The following is a 19,878-nucleotide window of genomic DNA, read 5'->3' as shown; positions in this document are numbered from 1 at the left end:
TGATTACATGTATTTGTAACATATATTCAATGTTACATTTTTATAATTTAGTTTGCTTTTCAAAACCCTTTTTTTGTTCTTGTTTTATGATGTCTTAAATGACCTTATGCCTTAAAACATCACTGACTGATCCCATCTTAGTGAATGATCAATTCACATCAGATAAAGATCTGAAAATAAGATGGTTGAATAACTAGACGCACCATGTTCATGTCGATGCCGTTGGTGTAGGTCCACGAGTGCTGGAAATACTCCTCCAGTCTCTGTCTGAGCGGGTTTGGGATCTGGTGGAATCGGATGAACTCTTTCACACGGAGCATCTGCATGTGGTACCGTGCCGTTCCCGAATACAGCCTCTGGATGATGGCAGAAACATTCCCAAAAATGCTGGCGTACATCAAAGCTGGAGAGGACAGGACAGAGGTACACAGATGAAAGCTATTGCCAGGCAGTGCTTTAAGTGGCCCAAAAGAGGTGCCGGTACCCTATTATAGCAAAAAAATATATATATTTTCTTTTTTTTTTTTTTTGATGATTCCCCTCATCCCCTGAGGTAAGAACAACTATATTGAAGGGCTTTTATATACAGCAGTCAACAGGCAACCTTAATAATTAATCCTTTTATTAGTTTGTGTATTTCCTTGAGCTAGAAAGAACAACTGAACATAAATAAAATGTGCAAAAGGATTTTGAAAAAAATACCCTTAGAAAGAGCTACTGCATTACTGCATTCAAACTCCCGAACGGACTCAAATGATTCGCGAACCAGCTCCGAACTCCCAAACTGACTCAAATGACCACATTGCTAAAACTGTCCAATCCTGCAGATTTGCTTTATTCAACATCAAGAAGATCAAGTCCTTTCTTTCGGAACATGCTGCACAACTCCTTGTTCAAGCTCTTGTTCTGTCCAGGCTGGACTATTGCAATGCTCTCTTGGCAGGTCTTCCAGCCAATTCTATCAAACCTTTACAATTAATTCAGAACGCAGCAGCAAGATTAATTTTTCATGAGCCAAAAAGAATACATGTCACACCTCTGTTTATCAATTTGCACTGGCTTCCAATAGCTGCTCTCATAAAATTCAAGGCATTGATGTTTGCCTACAAAACTACTACTGGCTCTGCACCCATTTACCTAAATTCGTTACTTCAGACTTATGTGCCTCTAGAAGCTTGCGTTCTGCAAGTGAACATCGCTTGATTGTGCCATCCCAAAGAAACACAAAGTCACTTTTACGGATTTTTAAATTAAATGTTCCCTTCTGGAGGAATGACCTCCCCAACTCAATACAAGCCGCTGAGTCCTTAGCCATCTTCAAGAATCGGCTTAAAACACATCTCTTCCATCTTTATTTGACCCTTTAACTTTAACACTTACTATTCTAATTCTATTCTTTAAAAAATCTAACTACCTTTGTAATCTTTTTGTATTCTATTTTCTTTTCATTTATTATGCAATTGTGTATGTGTGTGTGTATGTGTAAAGACCTCTAACTAGCTTGCTCTATTCTTTTATTTTTTATTCTATCTGTTTTCTTTTTATTTATGATATTAGTTAAAATCCCATGCTACGTTTACTGTGTTAACCCAACTGAGACTTGTTATAGCACTTATATCATTGCTCTTTTTGTTGTTTTTTATTGCTTCCACTGTCTTCATCTGTAAGTCGCTTTGGATACTGATACAAATGATTCGCGATCCACAAACTGACTCAAATGATTCGCGAACCCGCTTTGAACTCCCGAACTGATTCAAATGATTTGCGAACCCTATACGAACTCTCGAATTGATTCAAATGATCCGCGAAGCCGCTCCGAACTCCCGAATTGATTCAAATGATTTGCGATCCCCAAACTGACTCAAATGATTCGTGAACCCGCTCCGAACTCTCGAATTGATTCAAATGATCCGCAAAGCAGCTCCGAAAATACTTAATTTTATATATTTTTTTCTATTATTCACAATAAACTATCTTATTAAATATTTTAGTGTCTTACGCTTTTTCAGTTATATTGATCCATAAACGGTAGAAATGTAAATAAAAATTAATAGTGTATAAAATAATAAATTAGTCTATTTTTAATAAGTCCAAACGGTTATTTATTTACTTATTCAAAACTGACTGTCTAATTAAATAGTTTTGTGCTTTATGCTTTAATAGTTTGTGAATAAAATGCTTTTTTTTTTTAAATAAAATGTATTAATTAGATTAAAAATGGATGTTAATTTAATTTAATTTATCTATTTACTTAACTGCATGCTAGCCTGTCAGCCAATAGGATTTAGTTATATCACAACACTGAGACATGATTGGCTACTTGCAATTGCTAGTCAAAGGCAGATGATATTAATATTTTATCAATATTGATTAATATTTCGTTAATATTTTCATTGGTAGTTTTACAGTTAATATATATTTTTGTCAGCATTTAAAAGTACACCAGCTGGACTAAAGATCAACAGACATGGATTAAAGATGATGTAATGCAGTCTTTGAATGGAAAAGACAATAAACATATTGATACACAGCATTGTTTCCAAGTATTAGAATCCATCTGGTAGATTGAAACAGAGATTAAGTATATCAGGATGAATAGTTTTACAGATGCCTGGGTCATTTCAGATTCACTGCAGTCATCTCAGGACATGCACTTCAACTGGATTTTACTCATAAATTGAAACTTTACACAATTTAACTTGTGAAGTTATGCTTCAGTATACTACCATTCAAAAGTTTGGAGATTGTTATGTTTTCTAAAAGAAGTCAACAAAGATGTATTTTATTTGTATTAAAAATAGAGTAAAAACAGACATATATAAAATATTATTACAATTTAAAATAACTGTTTTCTATTGTAATATGTATTTAACATGTATGATGCTCACCTGAATTTTCAGCATCATTACTCCAGTCTTCAGTGATCTTTTAGAAATCATTCTAATATGCTGATATGATGCTCAAGAAAGATTTTTGATTATAATTATCAATGTTGAAAAAAATTCAATTTTTCAGGATTCTCTGATGGAAAACAAGTTCAAAAGAACAGCATTTATTTAAAATAGTAATCTTTTTGTAACTTAATAAAAAAATGTGTTCACTCTCTCTTTTGATCAATTTAATGCTTTCTTTTTGGATGGTAGTGTATGTATTGCATTTATTACACAACATCATGCTTTTATTTTTTATATATTGCCATTTTCACCCAAACATTACACTTCTGTCATTATTTACTCACTATAATGTTGTTGTTTTTTTGAATGGAAATGTTCTCTTTTTATGTTTCTTATGAAAAATAACAATATATTGGTTTGGGACATCATGAGAATGAGTAAATAATGATGACAGAACTGTCAGTTTTGGAACGATTGATTCCTTTAAGCTATTTGTGTACATACACTACATGTTTTTCAGACTTACATCCGATGAGCATGACGCAGATGGAGAAGATCTTCTCCGAGTTGGTGTTCGGCGACACGTTTCCAAAGCCCACGCTGGTCAGCGAGCTGAACGTGAAGTACAGCGCGGTCACGTATTTATCCTTTATGGATGGCCCAGAGCAGTGCTCACTAGAGTTGCATCTCTTCCCAAGGGACACCTCGAGATTGTCGAGCCAGCCGATCTTATGCTCCAGGTACGGTTTCTCTACGTTTCCAATGGCGTACCAGATGCAGGCCAGCCAATGGGCAATCAGAGCAAATATGCACATGAGCAGCATCAGAACCGCTGCGCCATATTCAGAGTAACGGTCTAGTTTCCTGGCAACACGAACCAGTCGGAGGAGCCGCGCCGTCTTCAACAGGCCAATCAGAGTGGTCGTCTTGGGAAAGAGAGAAGGTGTGTATTAGTTGCATTGAGAGCAGATTGGATTTTACCAAGAATGACTGGCTAATACTCATTCAACTCATTCAGGCTGAGTTTGGTTCTCTGTTGCTCATTCACAGACTTCAAAACCTAGTGAACTGCACTTAAAGACCCAAAACAAAGGCTGTCCCAGAATTTAGGTGCAACTCAATCAAATCTGCATAAAACGACCCAAACCTCTAATAAGCGGGGGTGGGGGGGGGGGGTGATTAGTACACACACACACAAAAAAAAGGATATCACAACTTGCATTTGTTTTCATCTCACAATTCTGACTTTTTTAACTTGCAATTGCATGTTGTAAGTTATCCGTCAAATTTGATTTGATTTGAGTTTATATCTTGCAGTTCGGACTTTATTTGTCAAAATTGCGACTTTGCCTCGCAGTTGAGAGTTTATATCTCACAATTATGACTTTTTGACTCGCAATTGCGAGTTTGTATTATGCAATTCTGAGGAAGAAAAATTGTGAGATAAAATGTAAAAGTGCAATAGAAAGATGATGTTTGGACAACTATCTTACATTAAAATTGACTAAGAGAGAAAAAAATTAATCCAGAATGACAAACAAAATAGAAATATCAATGATCAATAAAGCTGTTTAATACAATGACAAAATATGAAAACAGTTTCAACAAATTAAAAAAACAACAACAACTGGCTAGTTTATATATATAAAAAGTAATTACTGATTACTGACAGTGGAAATGTAAATAAAAATGCAAAGTACATTACACAAAATAAATAAATAGGTCAGTTTTGAATCAGATTTCAAATGAATTTTTTGATGACTATTTTGCCTTTTTGCACTGCATTATGGGATGTTTTTTTTCTACAAAGGATAAATGCAGTTTTTTTTTATTTGACATCTGTTTACTGCAAACAAAAATGAATATACTTTGTATAATTTATATAACACAGAGAATTGCTACCTACAAAGAGTGTTCCAAATCAGTCACTCCGTTTCAGGTTCCATTCAAACTACTACCTATTCAGCTCTCTAGGTCCTGGAACACAGCCATGGTCTTTTATACCTTTAAATATCCATAGTTAAGTGTATCAGAAGAGCCGGGACACATTGTGTCCTAATATACCCAAAGCTCAGATCTGTCATGTCTGTGCGTGACTGCCACATTAATTAATATTTTGATAGTTGTACTTAATTTTAGCCCATTACACACGGCTGTGCCTGCTAACACCAGAGATCCATCTCATCAAAATTTCGCACCGCGAGGATAAAATAAACACCAGAAATGTGAGACACGGCTAATGAGTTTTAGCATACTGTATCTCGCCCAGCTCTCACACTACCAAACTGAAGAGAAAAGAGATAAATCCTCATTTGCAGGTGAAATCAGTTCACTATATGAAGACAAGGTCCCTGCGAGCTGACAGCGGGCACTATCTCATTCGAAACGACTCTTCAACATCTTACTTCGTCCCCTGGTGGGAGACCATTTGTTTGGCTGGCAATTATTCAGTGGCCTCACAAAGAGAGGTTGGGACCCGCGCTGGGTATTTTTAGAATATGTCTTAATAGATGTGTCTGACAGCAATGCTTAGCATGCATACTAGCGCTGACAGCGTGTTAGCGAGCTAGCATGTGGAGCAAAGCACGTGGCTTTTTTGAGTGCAGACACAGGCCCTGCTGCATCTGTCATGAACAGCCCATTAAAAACTGATTAGCAGCGAATCACGCTTTTGAGTTATAGCTGGACATTGTGAGGATGGACACTCAATTATACTGATGGTTCATTAAGCTTGACCTCACATGAATGGCCTATACTTTAAATTACAGCTTTTGAGTAGATGAGAAAAGTGTGAACACAAAATTTTATTGGTAATAAATAAATATTGGTTGACAAAGCCTTGTCTGCAAGTTTAAGATGAGTTTAAAAGCTTGAGAAGCCTGTATTTATAATACATTATAAAGCTGTTCTTAAGGCATTATAATAAATGCATAATGCATTATAAAAACCTTATAATATGTTGTATCATCATAGTTTTAGTTGCTATGTTGCTAGTATTTTTCTAACATTAGCATATTGCTAACCTGAGTTACCATTTTTTATTATGTTTCTAGCTTGTTTCTATAATGAATTAGAATTTTGGTAGCATGTTTCTAACAGATTGCTAGCATGCATGTTTTTAGCATTTTTAGCATCTTGCTAACATGTTATATCACGCCATCATAATTTTTAATCAAAAACACACTCTGCTGACGGTGTATACTGTCTGACAGTAAAAGTGTGAGGCTATATAAGTGATGATTATTACAGATGTCATAAAAGCCTGTGGAATATGATTCAAGTGCTTGATTCAAGCTGTGGTCATCGCCAGTGTGGTCAAGCCATTCATCTGAGTGCTGTAAATGAGATGCATCATGTAGCCACCTGCCATCTGTCTAACACACACACACACACGCACACACACACACACACACACACATACACACATATCACATTCTGACCACTGACCACAGATCAAATCCAACTGTCTGACCGCAGAGGGCTGCATTTGTGTAATGCAGAATGTCAGATCCATAATAAAGACAAAGCCTTTTAGTGCTCTCTCTCTCTCTCTCTCTCTCTCTCTCTCTCTCTCTCTCTCTCTCTCTCTCTATATATATATATATATATATATATATATATATATATATTTATATATTTTTCTCAGTCTTTTTATTTAACCTGATATACAGTTTATGCATCATACATAAGTTTGGGTCAGTGAGATGCTGTTTTTTTAAAGATATATTGCTTTTATTCAGCAAGGATGCATTAAATTTATCAAAAGTGACACTGAAGATATTTATATAACTACAAATGATTTCTATTTCAAATAAAAACTGTTCTTTTGCATTTTCTAATCAAAGAATAATGAAAAAATTCCACATAAATATATCAGCTCAACTGTTTTCAAAATTCATAATAATCAGAAATGTTTGTTGAGCAGTAAATCAGTATATTAGAATGATTTCTGAAGATCATGTGACACTGAAGACTGAAGTAAAGTTATTTTAAGGTGTAATAATATATAACAAACGCGGCCCTGGTGAGCATAAGAGACTTCTTTCAAAAAATAAAGAAAAAAATCTTGCTGACCCCAAATTTTATGTCTGAAGTGGACAGGGTAACATCAAATAATTAACAGTATCAGTATTAGAACTTCAACCAAACATTCACTGAAATTCAATTTAATTCAAATTATTGAAAGTAAGAAATAAAAGAAGAAGCTGATAAGTTTGATCCAGTTGAGCGATTCATTTGCATCATAAATTTTAAAAGTTAACAGAGACCTTAGAGTGGAATTGATTTATTTCAACATTTAAGGAAAAACAAATAAGTATATATGGATGTTTATGATTGAGTTTTGTTATTCTAGTAAATATATTAAGATTGATACAGGTACAATTTTATTTTATTTTGCATAGGCAGCATATATATATATATATATATATATATATATATATATATATATATATAATTATTATCTTATCTTTGTTAAACATTTGGAGTCTTGACAACACTGAATTTTTGGTTGTAAAAAATTTGAATTAAAATAATGATTCCTCCGATTGCGAAGAAATCACACTTTTCAGACATGTCAGAGCACACATAAATATCAAGATAATTTAGCTGTATCTCACAGCTCTAGTTGCGACCAGAGACAGATGTGCGAGCGCCTGCAGTAAAACCGAGCGCAGATGCAGCAAGCGTGAGGTTTGCTAACCGGGTGAAGGCTGGAGCTCCACAGCCCTTTTCTGACAAGCGTGTGAATGTGAAACCTCTGGGAAAATATGATCTGAACAAAAGCAATATACTTAGCAAAACCAAGCAGCAAAACCCTTCTATAGTCTAAAAATATACACTGCATGCCATCAAATAATGACCTGCTGACATTTCCAGTAGCTCTTAATCTATAATGCCATTCTTTAATATTTTAAAAGCCGCTGTGTGTGTGTTTCTTGCCCTTAGGTTGTAAATGGCTCAGATGGAGTAGCTGTCACTGGAACAGACCACAGAGCGGGGAAACCATATGCTCCAATGTGCCAAGAGCTCATGATAGGCCATTGACGGACGTGCCCACATAAACAAGCGAGGAATAGAGCCAACCGGCGTGCCAGCGATTCAGCCTGTAAGCTGTTCAAACATCAGTTTTCTCTTTCCTCTCTCTCTCATCATAATCATTGACTCCCATTTGCTTAGCCACTAATCCAAATAAATGGATTCAGAAATGAAGGCCATTCAAAAAAAAAAAGAGAGGGAAAAACAGCATACAGTGTATTCTGATACTCTAATCCCTGATTCACTGAAACAGTTGTGCTTTCTGACCTCTGGAAACACTAGGCCTGATCTGATCTGTATAACGGACAATGTACAGTACAAACAATAATTGAATAAACAGATCATCTAAAAGGTCCTGTGAGATTGTTTTATTCAGGCCCCTGTGTGTTAAAGGAATAGTTTACGCAAAAATGAAAAATTGCTTAGAATGTATGCATCCCCGGGTCATAAGATGTAGATGAGTTTGTTTCTTAATCAGATTAGATTTGAAGAACTCCATCAGTGTCTCAGCAGTGGATGCTGTGCAGTGAATGGGTGCCGTCAGTATGAGAGTCCAAACAGCTGATAAAAACATCAGAATAATCCAGAAGTAATCCACACCACTCCAGTCCAGGATGGACTTTTTCACTGGAAGAAGTGGATTATGGACGCATAAGTTTAACATTAAAACATCTTGAATATTTTTTTTATTTTTATTTTTTTTTTACAAACATGCAGCTTTTGGCTTCTCAAGACATTAACTGATGGACTGGAGTGATGTGGATTACTTGTGGATTATTGTGATGTTTTTATCAGCTGTTTGGACTCTCATTTTGACGGCACCCATTCACTGCACAGCATCCATTGGTCCAAACTCATCTATAACTTGTATGGCCTGAGGCTGGGAAGATTTTCAGAAAATTTAGATTTTAGGTGAACTGTTGTTTTACCTGTTTACTCCTAAATCTGACACACAAATATTTTTTCTTTCTTCTTTTTTTTATGTTTTCTGGTTGTTTTCTTAAAGTACGTAGCCTAAAGTAATTTTTTTAGTTCCAAATGTTTTTGTATCTCAACTGATGGTTATTGCGTCACCAATGTCATGGATTTGATTTCTAATGAACATGCATAACAACAAAATCCAAGACATATTTAATGCATTGCGAGTTGTTTAGCATAAAATCATCTGTCAAATGCAAGCACTGCCCTTCCAGAGTTTGTAAAAGAGTTGGAAAGATTCATACTTTTGTTCATCAAGGATAAATTAAATGAATCCAAAGTAATAGTAGACATTTCTAAAAGTTTTCTATTTCATATAAATGTTTTTCTTTTGAACTTCCTAAAAATACTGACATGAATGTATCAAGGTTTCTACAAAAATATGAAGCAGCGCAACTGTTTTCAACATTGATAATAAAAGGAAATATTTTTTGAGCAGAAAAATCAGCATATTAGAATGATTTCTAAAGGATCATGTGATACTGAAGACTGGGGTAATGATGCTGAAAATTCAGCTTTGAATCACAGGAATAAATTATATTTTACTATATATTCAAATCGAAAACAGCTATTTTAAAATGCAATAATATTCCACAATATTACCGTTTTTACTGTATTTTTAATTAAATAAATGAAGCCTTGATGAGCAAAAGAGACCTTTTTCATAACCACTAAAAATTCTTACAAACGCCGAGTATAGGCCTAATGCACAAGTGCAAGCATAACTGCAACTTCACTGACAACAGCATAGAGGCCGGTTTGCTCATATCCACTGCAATCTTGTGCCAACATGAAGGAGAACACCACCTGGCGAGTGGTAATTTGAGTTTGAGCTCTCTAGATTAGACCAGCAGCCAAGTGCAGAAGGAAGCAGATTAAGTTCTGGCGTGACTTACATCATCTGATCCTGATCCAAATATGAGCAGGTCGAAGGGAATGGCCGCCACCATGTCTATAAGGAACCAGCCTTTAAAGTAATGGATGGCGATCTTCCCCGGATGGCTCACCACCTCCTCGTTCAAGTTGACGTAAGTGGTGCGAAAGTTTATGAGGATGTCGATGATGAACATGATGTCCACCATTAAGTCCACGAGGTTGAGAGGGCTGCAGGAATAGCCACATTCCCGTCTTTTATGCTCCTCGCTGTCGTTGAGCAGGAAGGCAGCAGAGTAAGGAGTGAGGATGGCGGTGTAAATCACCAGCAGCAGGATGAGCCAGTCCCACACCGCTTTGAACGGGCTGTAGTGCAGGATGGTGAACTTATCCATGCGTGGCGCCTGGAGCATGTATTCTGGAAGCACATCGGCGCCCAGCGACAACACCTGGAACGAGAGAGGAAAGCAAAGACGTGAATATTGCACGGTGCACGATCACAGGTCTGTCCTGATAGAGACTGTCTGGAAAAAACCAGTGGAGAATCACTTCTGCAAATAATTCAGCAACTAATGCAGATGGAATGAAGTTTATTAAGAACAATAACTCCTTTTTATTAGTAAAAAATTGCTAAATATTTATTTGTATTATTATGAACGCCATTGTATCTGGATTCGATTATAAACAGATGCATTATGTGCACAATAATAATTATTATTTGCATAATAATAATAATAATAATAATAATAATAATAATAATAATAATAATAATAATAATAATAATAATAATAATAGCAGCAGAAAGAAGTTGAATATTGTAACATTTTAAACAGATTGTATATAATTTTGCAATTATTGAGTAGTGTAATAGGTATACATTGATAGGTATACATGGATAAAAGGATCTGCTAAATGCATAAATTTAATTTAATTTTAATTTAGTGTATAATTTTCGGCATTCATTCATTCATGCAGTTATAATAATAATAGATAGAAGCACTATTATTTTCTATTATTTAACTATTATTTTCTTTTAATAAAAATGCTGAGTAATGTATAATTTTTTCAATTTAACAGATAAATGTTAAATTATACATTATTAAATTTTAATAAATCAAGTTGTCGAGAAATGAATAAATTAATTCATTCAAACTTCTCCCATGTAAAAATACTACCATGTCAGTAGTACACTTTAAGTTTAATTGTTTAAAAAAATAAAACGGCAAATAAATAAATAAATAATCATAATACTGATTTGTGCATTTTCAAACTGAGATCCGAACATAGCTGGATTATTAAAAATCTCTCCCAATAATAGTTTACATCGCACTAGTTGACAGCGGTCAGTCAGATATCCACAGACCCATCTTCATAATGCTGTATTTGTGACAGTTTCACCACACCACACATATTTCCCTGCAGTTGTCATTTCTTTCTTTCCAGCTGATGCAATATTTCACAGAAAGCACCGGCACAACTGAGTTCTTCACATTTCATAAGCGCAGCGTGTCAGGGAGCCTCAGAGCATGACATAAATATTCATTTCTTTCTGTATAGTTGCACAGCACCAGCCGTCTCTGCTGTCACAAGGGCTCACATTACATATAGCTTTTTGGATTATAAAGTCTAGTTGTCATGCATCTTAGGTTGTTTCTGAAGTTATCAGAGAGCTCTGCTCAAGGACAAAACGCTGCACAACACTTCACTAAATCTCCTTTTCACTGAAATATGAAATATGCTATTCATGTCCTTTACCTTAAAGCTATTCATGAAGTGGAGGCTCACAGCAATGGAATTTACTTTTATATCACTATTTTAGAAATAATGAAAGTAAAAATAACATGGGTAAAAATTATAGATTTTCAGCAAATTATCAGATATATGACCATTCATTTTGTTGTTCTATATTATTTTATAGCATTTTACACTACCTACATTCTTCTTTTTTATTAAATGTTGTATTGGTGAAATTGTGTTAAAATTTTAAATCAATAATATACAATATAATCATATTGTATTATAAAATTCGGATTGCATTATTAAATGTGATTTTATTGTGTTGTATATGCTATCTTGTGTAGTTTTGTTCATGCTTTTGAAGATATTATTATATTGCTAGTTGCAATTGATTACATACTGTAGCCCTGCATCTTGAAAAATAAATCTGCACATTTTATTACCTACCGTGGTTTAATGTAGTTTTTTCAACTTATTTTTTTTAATGTTTATATTATAAATATATTTATATATGATATAAATTTTATGACTATAAATATATACATGTAAAAATATTTTCTGTTTTTTATAATATTTTCTATATACTGTTTGTGTGTGCTTTTATATAAACATAATAAATATGCACAGCACAAACTCATATGTAAACTAAAACTTTTATTATGGATGCGATTAATCGTCAAAATAACGAAACTAATGAAATGTCAAAAATTTGACAAAAATAAGTTAAATACATAACTTAAAATCTGCAAGGAGTGGGAAAACATGTTTAAATATTCCATTTAATGTCAAAGAAACAAAATCAGCCGTTTTCTGTCATGTGGATGCAAGTAAAACACCACAGAAGTAGAAGAAAACATCTGGTTCATGTTTGCCTTTTCTTCTGTCACTTCTGTCAATAATTCTAACCTTGAAATCAAGATTAGGCAAAACATAATGTCTTCAGAATCATTCATACATGTACAAATCTGATAAAGAATAGGTGTAACTTGTAACCGACTCAGATTCAGACAGGAATCCTGCTATTGTGTCGGTTTTTCTACTGATTAAGGGACAATACAAGACTTAAGTCAACTTACAAATGGTTTTCAAAAGTATAAATGCTACAAATGCATTATATTTTGTGACAGAATGACTCGAGACACTATTTTTGGAATCAGCTAAATGATGAAAATCTGTGTTATTTGCATTATGCTTTGTTTTCTGCTGTCTGTGTCTCTCAGAGTTGAATAGAAAGATCTCCACGATAATCAATAACACACGGCTTTCCTTTGCGCTACAAAGGTCTCAACCACGGTTTCATTTCACTATTTTGCAAAGCCAGTGAACGGCAGAAGTAAAAGCATTAGGATAATAATAGTCTGTAATCCAGCAGTGTGTGTGTGTGTGTGTGTAACTGAGCTCTGAATGAACACACACACACACACACCTTGCTGCAGGATTTAACCACCTTTGACAGTCAGCAAATGAGGCGTATTTTCCCGATAAATACTTTATAAGAAATTATGACGGGCGCTCTCTTTCTCTCTCTATCTTTTTCTCTCGCAGGCTGATAAGTGACTTATTTAGAAGGTGGCTGCATACTTATCATTTGACATTAACATATTATTAAGCTGTAAGCCTAAAATGCACATACAAATAAATATATTATTTTATTTATTATTATTATTTTTTAATAAGTCTCTTTTGCTTATCTAGACCAAAGGAAAAAATACAGAAAAAACTGTGATATTGTGAAATATTATTACCATTTAAAATACCAATTCTCCATTTGAATATATATTAAAATATAATTTATTCAAATGATGAAAAGCCATAATTTTTTTGCATCATTACTCATCACATTATCCGCTCTGATTTGCTGATTGGCTGCTCAAAAAATATAGAAATAGCAAGATCAAAATAACAGCGTTGATTCGAAATGGAAATCTTTTGACACGTTATAAATGTATTTACTGTCACTTTTCATCAGTATTAAGCTTCCTTGCTTAATAAAACTATTAATTTCTTACAAATAATAAGAAGAAATCTCACCGACCCAAATTTTTTTAATGGAAGTGTGTTTATTATTAACATTTCTATTGCTTTGTCCACCATGTGCCATGCATTTTTGAGATTTCCGTGAAAAACACATGCAATGCATGCCTGGTAGTAGTCATATGTTTAGAAGCATGCATATAAATGCTGTGTAGTTAGGCAGCTGGAACAGATCTAATGTGCAAACACACATCCAGCTTCATGGATTAAAGAAGAAGTTCAGTTTACACTCGAGGCTCTCACACAGAGACTGTTGCAGTGCTACTGAATTGTGTTTTGCCAATATTTGGCGATCTATTTCCCAGAGGTGGTAGAAAATCCATCTTCATGCTCGGATGCTCTTTTGATGCATTTCGGTGTCTCAAAAAGGTGCTAAATATGGTTGTAAGTAGTTTGCGGACTCTGAATAATTACTGCTGGTTGCCCTGTTTTCTTGCTCTCGTCTTAATATCCCTGAGGTTAAGTGGTCTCCTCATTAGCATTTATTTGCATACACATGACTGTTAGCATCGTTTAATGTTGTGCGGGAGAATTTGTTACAGCTTGTTTGTGCTCGTTCACAAGACTATTGGATTTCCAATTGAATCATGAAGCACTAGACACATGCAATATCTCAAACGGATTACGCTCGTGACACATCGATTAACTCAGACTCCACGCAGGAGAAATAGAGCAAAAGCACATCCTCACCTCAAGGTCTTATTGAGAAACTTGGAGGAAAAACAACCAGTTTTACTTTGCTAAATCAACATGAAGCATTCATAACTGAGGGAGTCTGTAATATCCATCTGTTAGCATTCACATTCATTTATTTCATGCTTTTAAAGGCCCTTTGTAAATATTGGGGACTAGTACATATACTATATTATAAAAACTGCTATTCAAAAGTCACCATAATTCTTTTAATAATTTTATTCAGCAAGGGCACATTAAATTGATAAAAAGTGAGAGTAAAGATATGTATAATGATACAAAAGAGTTTATTGTTATCAAAGAATGTATAAAAATGTATTTTAAAAACATTAAGCATAATGTATTATTTTATATTATTTTTTTATTTTTTATTTTTATATATATATTTTTTTATTTTAGTTAAAGCATTAGTATTTCTTTTTAAATATGTCTATTATTTTTATTTTACTAGCTTATATATATATTTATATATATATTATTATATATTATATACAGCATTTTTTTTTTTTTTTACATCAATAAACTTAAATAAACTTAAATAAAATCAACAAAAGTTAAACATTTTTTATGGTTTTAGTTAATTATATCTATATGCATAGAGAGAGAGAGAGACAGAAATTGCTATTTTTATTAAGAAAGGGTGCATTAAATTGTTAAGGATGCAAATAAATGCTATTCTTTTGAACTTTCTATTCTTTAAAGAATCCTAAAGAATTTACTAGTTTCCACAAAAATATGAAGCAACAAAACTGTTTTAACATTGATAACAATCAGAAATGTTTCCTGGTCATCAAATCATCATATTAGAATGATTTCTGAAGATCACAGGAATAAATTACATTTTACAGTACATAAATTATATTCAAATCGAAAACAGCTATTTTAAATTGCAATTATAAATTGCAATGTATTATTCAAATAGAAAACAGTAATGTACATTTGAAAATCACATTATTAGTTTTTATTTTATTTTTTCAAACTTGCTGAACATTTTTGTCTTAATTGTTCACAATAAGGCCAGTAACATGCATAAATTAAGTAAATAGGGTCAGTTTTGCGTTGATGTCGACACATTGACACCATCCCACTTCAGTCTTACCTGTGTGACCTTCTCTGTGACGTTGTGTGTTCTGTCCTTGACCTTCGGTGCGATGATGGTTTTCTCCGAGGACGGAGGGGAAGGTGCTTTCTTATCGTTGGATTCGGAGAAGTTGAGTGTGATGAGCGGGATCTTGTTGATGGTGCTGTATTTGTTCAGATTAGAGTCTGAGGTGGATCCCAGCAGACTGGACTTCAGATGGTTGAACGGACCTGAAGGGACAGAGTAAAGAAGAGAGTGAATAACAGAGATTATCTCGCATAAGGCTGAGTGATATAGCTAATAGATCATTTCTGGAGATATTAAACTGGTGATAGGCAGCATTTTGGATATTAAACCCTCAGCTCACTTATTTATTCACCATGTCATTCCAAAGCTGTGTGAACTTGGTAAGTAAACACTGACAAAACTTTCACTTTTGAATAAAAAAACATGTCATTAGAATAGTTTCACAGTCCACTGTCACAGAGTATATATGTGAATATTAAGACGGAGGCATTAAATTGTGTAAAAAAATAAATAAAAAATACATAAATAAATAAATTGTATATATATATATATATATATATATATATATATATATATATATATATATATATATATATATATATATATATATATATATATATATATTCGGTTTTTAATCACTGTGCATTTATTAATCAGTTATTCATAAATGTATTTAATATTTAAAAACATATTCACAATGTGCATACATTTCTCTACACATTATTATATATTCAAATGTTTTAAGAAAAATATGCAGGTAAATAATGCTTTTAATCTCAATATTTGAAAAAAATTATTAATCATATTTTAATGTTAATTATTATTATTCAAGAATATATTTAAAAATGTAATATTAAATACAAATTTACATTAAAATACAATGCATAAAAAAGTAAATCAAATTTATTTTTTTTTTATTTTTATAAAATAACGATTTAAGGCATTTCAGAGCAAATACATAACTATCATATGAAAAATAAATATGTAATATATTAGTAAGATCACACAGGCTTGATCTTGCCTTGAATAGTTGAACACATATTGCTTGAAAAATTAAATAAATATATATAAATCGTAATATTAAATACAAATATTTTAAATATATTTTAAAACAAATTAAGGCATTTCAGGGAAAAAAAAAACGTACATATAAGAAAAATATAGTGGGTATATAATATTCGTACTTGCATATTTGAAAACAGTACATATTGTTTGCTCAGCTTAATGAACCATTTAAGTGAAACTCATCAGTGTTGAATTAAAATACCATCATCTAAACTGTAGATGTGAGATTTTACTGAAAGAATCAGGATTTTTAGTGTATTTCAAGCTTGCCATAAACATCATCATCCATGCCTGAAGCAAACATATGCAGTTCTGCGAGCATCCATTAGCAATCCATTAAAATCATGTGCAGTGTAAAAGAAAAGAGATAAATGGCAGGCGTACAGCGTTTATTCAAACTCTGATTAGAGAAATGTCCTCCAGAACTGAACGAGTCTGTGCTGGTTAACAGCTGATGGAAGTGCTTCAGCATGCAGCATTGATCTGCTGTCCCGATGCATCAGTCCCAGTCAATGGGACGTGAAGAGGAACGGCCAGAACTAGCAACTAGAGCCAGACTAGAGCTTTATTGAAATAGCAGCAAATGCTCTGTATGATCTAATCAAGACATCAATAACAGCTGAGAGGAGAAATCAGGCTGAAGATGGAGAATCACGAATCCCGGACACTCTGATGATGCTCTGATCGAATGCACTTTTGAGCAAAGATAACAGGATCGATCTAGATTCTTTAGATTCTGTCAAACTTTATTTAATGCTGAAAACTGGACCTAATGCTTGTTGTATTCATAGAAAATGAATGCAAAAAACACAATCTTTTAATGAGCTTATAGAGGCTGCTTCTATTTAAAGACAAGTTCGGTACAAAAAGTGTTTTCATTTACAGACTGGCTTTTCTCTCAATTTCAGAAAGCAAAGACTTATTTTATAGTTATGATGAAATGAATGTCAAAGATATTATAATAAGCAGAACTAAAAACTTAAAAATAAGTTTGAAATAAAATAAATGTTACCTGAAATGATTTTTCTCATTTTCGTTTAGCTTAAGACAGTTCTAAAATGGTCATAAATTAATAAAAAAAACTATATAATATATAATAACTATATAAAAATAAAAATTAATGCAAAAAATTAAACTAAAATCTAAATAAAATGACAACTGGAAAATTAAAAATATAAAATAAAAATCTAATTTAATAAAAAATAATTTAGAATGTTATTAAACCCTATGGAGGAGTATATATATATATATATATATATTTTTTTATTTTTTTTAAGAAAATGTTTAATTGAATTATTGTATGAAATGAAACCATACATGCTTCTTCTTCTAAAGCTGAAGAGTGCCAGCAGTGGATCATTTCAAGTTTTGCTCCTTTATAATGACTCTAATTGAACATATCAACAAAACGGGGCAAGCAGAAGGTCATTAATTATGATGCCAATATAATTGCCCTTTCTTGCTGTTAGATGTGATTATCATTCATCAATAAAAGCAATGAAATCACTACACTGGAAAATTATAGATTCCTGTCTACATTAATCGTGCATTTTAATGCAGAAACTAATGTGCATTATGACAGTTGAGTTAATCAGTTGCACAGCTTAAATACACTTTGTAATTCAAACAAGGTTTATATCAGGGTAAAGTAAAATGACTTCAAAGGTCAAATTAATCTCAAATTACAGAACTAATCATATTCATTCAATTTAAAATTTGAATAATAAAAAGGAATGACTTAGGAAAACCTCATATTGTATCATATCTTTTACCAAAGCAATCTTACAGTAAGTTATTTTCAATCAATCTTTTGATCTGTAAAAGTACTGTATTTAAATTATTTTACAAATAAAGCCTTTCAAAAAGCCTTGAAGTATTTTCAAGTAAAAATTAAATTAAATTAAATTAAATTAAATTAAATTAAATTAAATTAAATTAAATTAAATTAAATTCAGTAATTGAGAAATACTTGAAGGATGTGTTTAATTTATTTGATTTTATGTTACTTATTAGGATTGCTATTATAATGTAATGTAATGTTAAGCAATAAACTGCTTTTATTTTAAACAACAACATTATACATTATATTACAAATAATATTTTTATATATTTTTAAGTTGCTTTTATATAATGCATAACATTGTTAATTTAATTTAATTTAATTTAATTTAATTTAATTTAATTTAATTTAATTTAATTTAATTTAATAATTGAGAAATACTTGAAGGATGAGTTTAATTTATTTGATTTTATGTTACTTATTAGGATTGTTATTATGACTAATATAATGTTAAACAATAAACTGCTTTTATTTTAAACAACAACATTATACATTATATTACAAATAATATTTTTATATATTTTTAAGATGCTTTTATATAATGTATGACACTGTTCTTTTAAACAAGAAAATGAAAAACAAAAACTTATATTATTTTTATATTTAAAATTTAAAAAATATTTAACCAAAATTACATTATTATCATTTGTATTATTAGGGCCCGAGCACCGAGGTGCGAGGACCCTCTTGTATCTGCTTTGTTTTTTATTATTAGGGCTCAAGCCTGGAGGGCGAGAGCCCTATTGTTTTCCTTAGGATTATTAGGGCTCAAGCCCAAAGGGCGAGAGGCCTATTGTTTTCCTTAGGATTATTTTTTATTATTATTATTATTATTAGGGCTCAAGCCCAAAGGGCGAGAGGCCTATTGTTTTCCTTAGGATTATTTTTTATTATTAGGGCTCAAGCCTGGAGGGCGAGAGCCCTATTGTTTTCCTTAGGATTATTTTTTATTATTATTATTATTTTTTTCCAACGTTACGGGGGCTTTTGGGGTCCTTAACATGCTCGAAAACTCTTGAAAATTGGCACACACCTTGGAACCTGCGGCCATTAGGGCTGGGCAGAGACAGATATACGGGCGTGGCACAGGGGCTCTACAGCGCCCCCTGGAATACTGAGGGCCATATATCATACATACTTGCACGTAGACACACGAAACTCGGTACACATGTAGATCTCATCAAACCAAACAACTTTCGTACTGCATGTCATAGGCTCCGCCCAACAGGAATTTGGTTATTTAGGGTTTAGTATTCATATTTTTCGTCAAAGTTGTGGGGGCTTTTGGGGTCCTTAACATACTCAAAAACTCTTGAAAATTTGCGCACACTTTGGAATCTGTGGCCTTTAGGAGCCTGCAGAGGCTGGGACCCGGGCATGGCACAAGGGCTCTACGGCGCCCCCTGGATCACAGTCAGAAATGTTGATGTATAGCTCACACATACTCACACATATGCATATGAAACTCAGTACACATATAGATCTCATCGTGCCGAACAACTTTCGTATTGCATGTCATAGGCTCCGCCCAACAGGAAGTCAGCTATTTAGAGTTATGTAAAAAGCACATGCTCTGGAATTTGAAATACTTGTCATAGGTTTTTTTGCAGATTGCCACC

General features: G+C 32.9%; 1 protein-coding gene across 1 annotated transcript in view; it reads right to left on the bottom strand.

Moving 5' to 3' along the window:
* Window positions 1-15,669, bottom strand: part of LOC113046331 (potassium voltage-gated channel subfamily H member 7-like) — a 41,621-nt gene extending 25,952 nt beyond the window's left edge. Inside the window, exons 1-5 of the mRNA XM_026207221.1 lie at window positions 15,654-15,669; window positions 15,346-15,557; window positions 9,806-10,231; window positions 3,421-3,820; window positions 203-403 (exon numbers count right to left, since the gene is read on the bottom strand). Of these exons, the coding sequence (XP_026063006.1) occupies window positions 203-403; window positions 3,421-3,820; window positions 9,806-10,231; window positions 15,346-15,557; window positions 15,654-15,669 (1,255 nt within the window). The remainder of the gene's footprint in view (window positions 1-202; window positions 404-3,420; window positions 3,821-9,805; window positions 10,232-15,345; window positions 15,558-15,653) is intronic.
* Between the last annotated feature and the right edge of the window lie 4,209 nt (window positions 15,670-19,878).

The sequence above is a fragment of the Carassius auratus genome, chromosome 27 (assembly GCF_003368295.1).
Source record: "Carassius auratus strain Wakin chromosome 27, ASM336829v1, whole genome shotgun sequence".
NCBI lineage: Eukaryota > Metazoa > Chordata > Actinopteri > Cypriniformes > Cyprinidae > Carassius > Carassius auratus.
The sequence above is the reverse complement of the archived record's forward strand: the minus strand, read 5'-3'. Positions and strand labels throughout refer to the sequence as shown.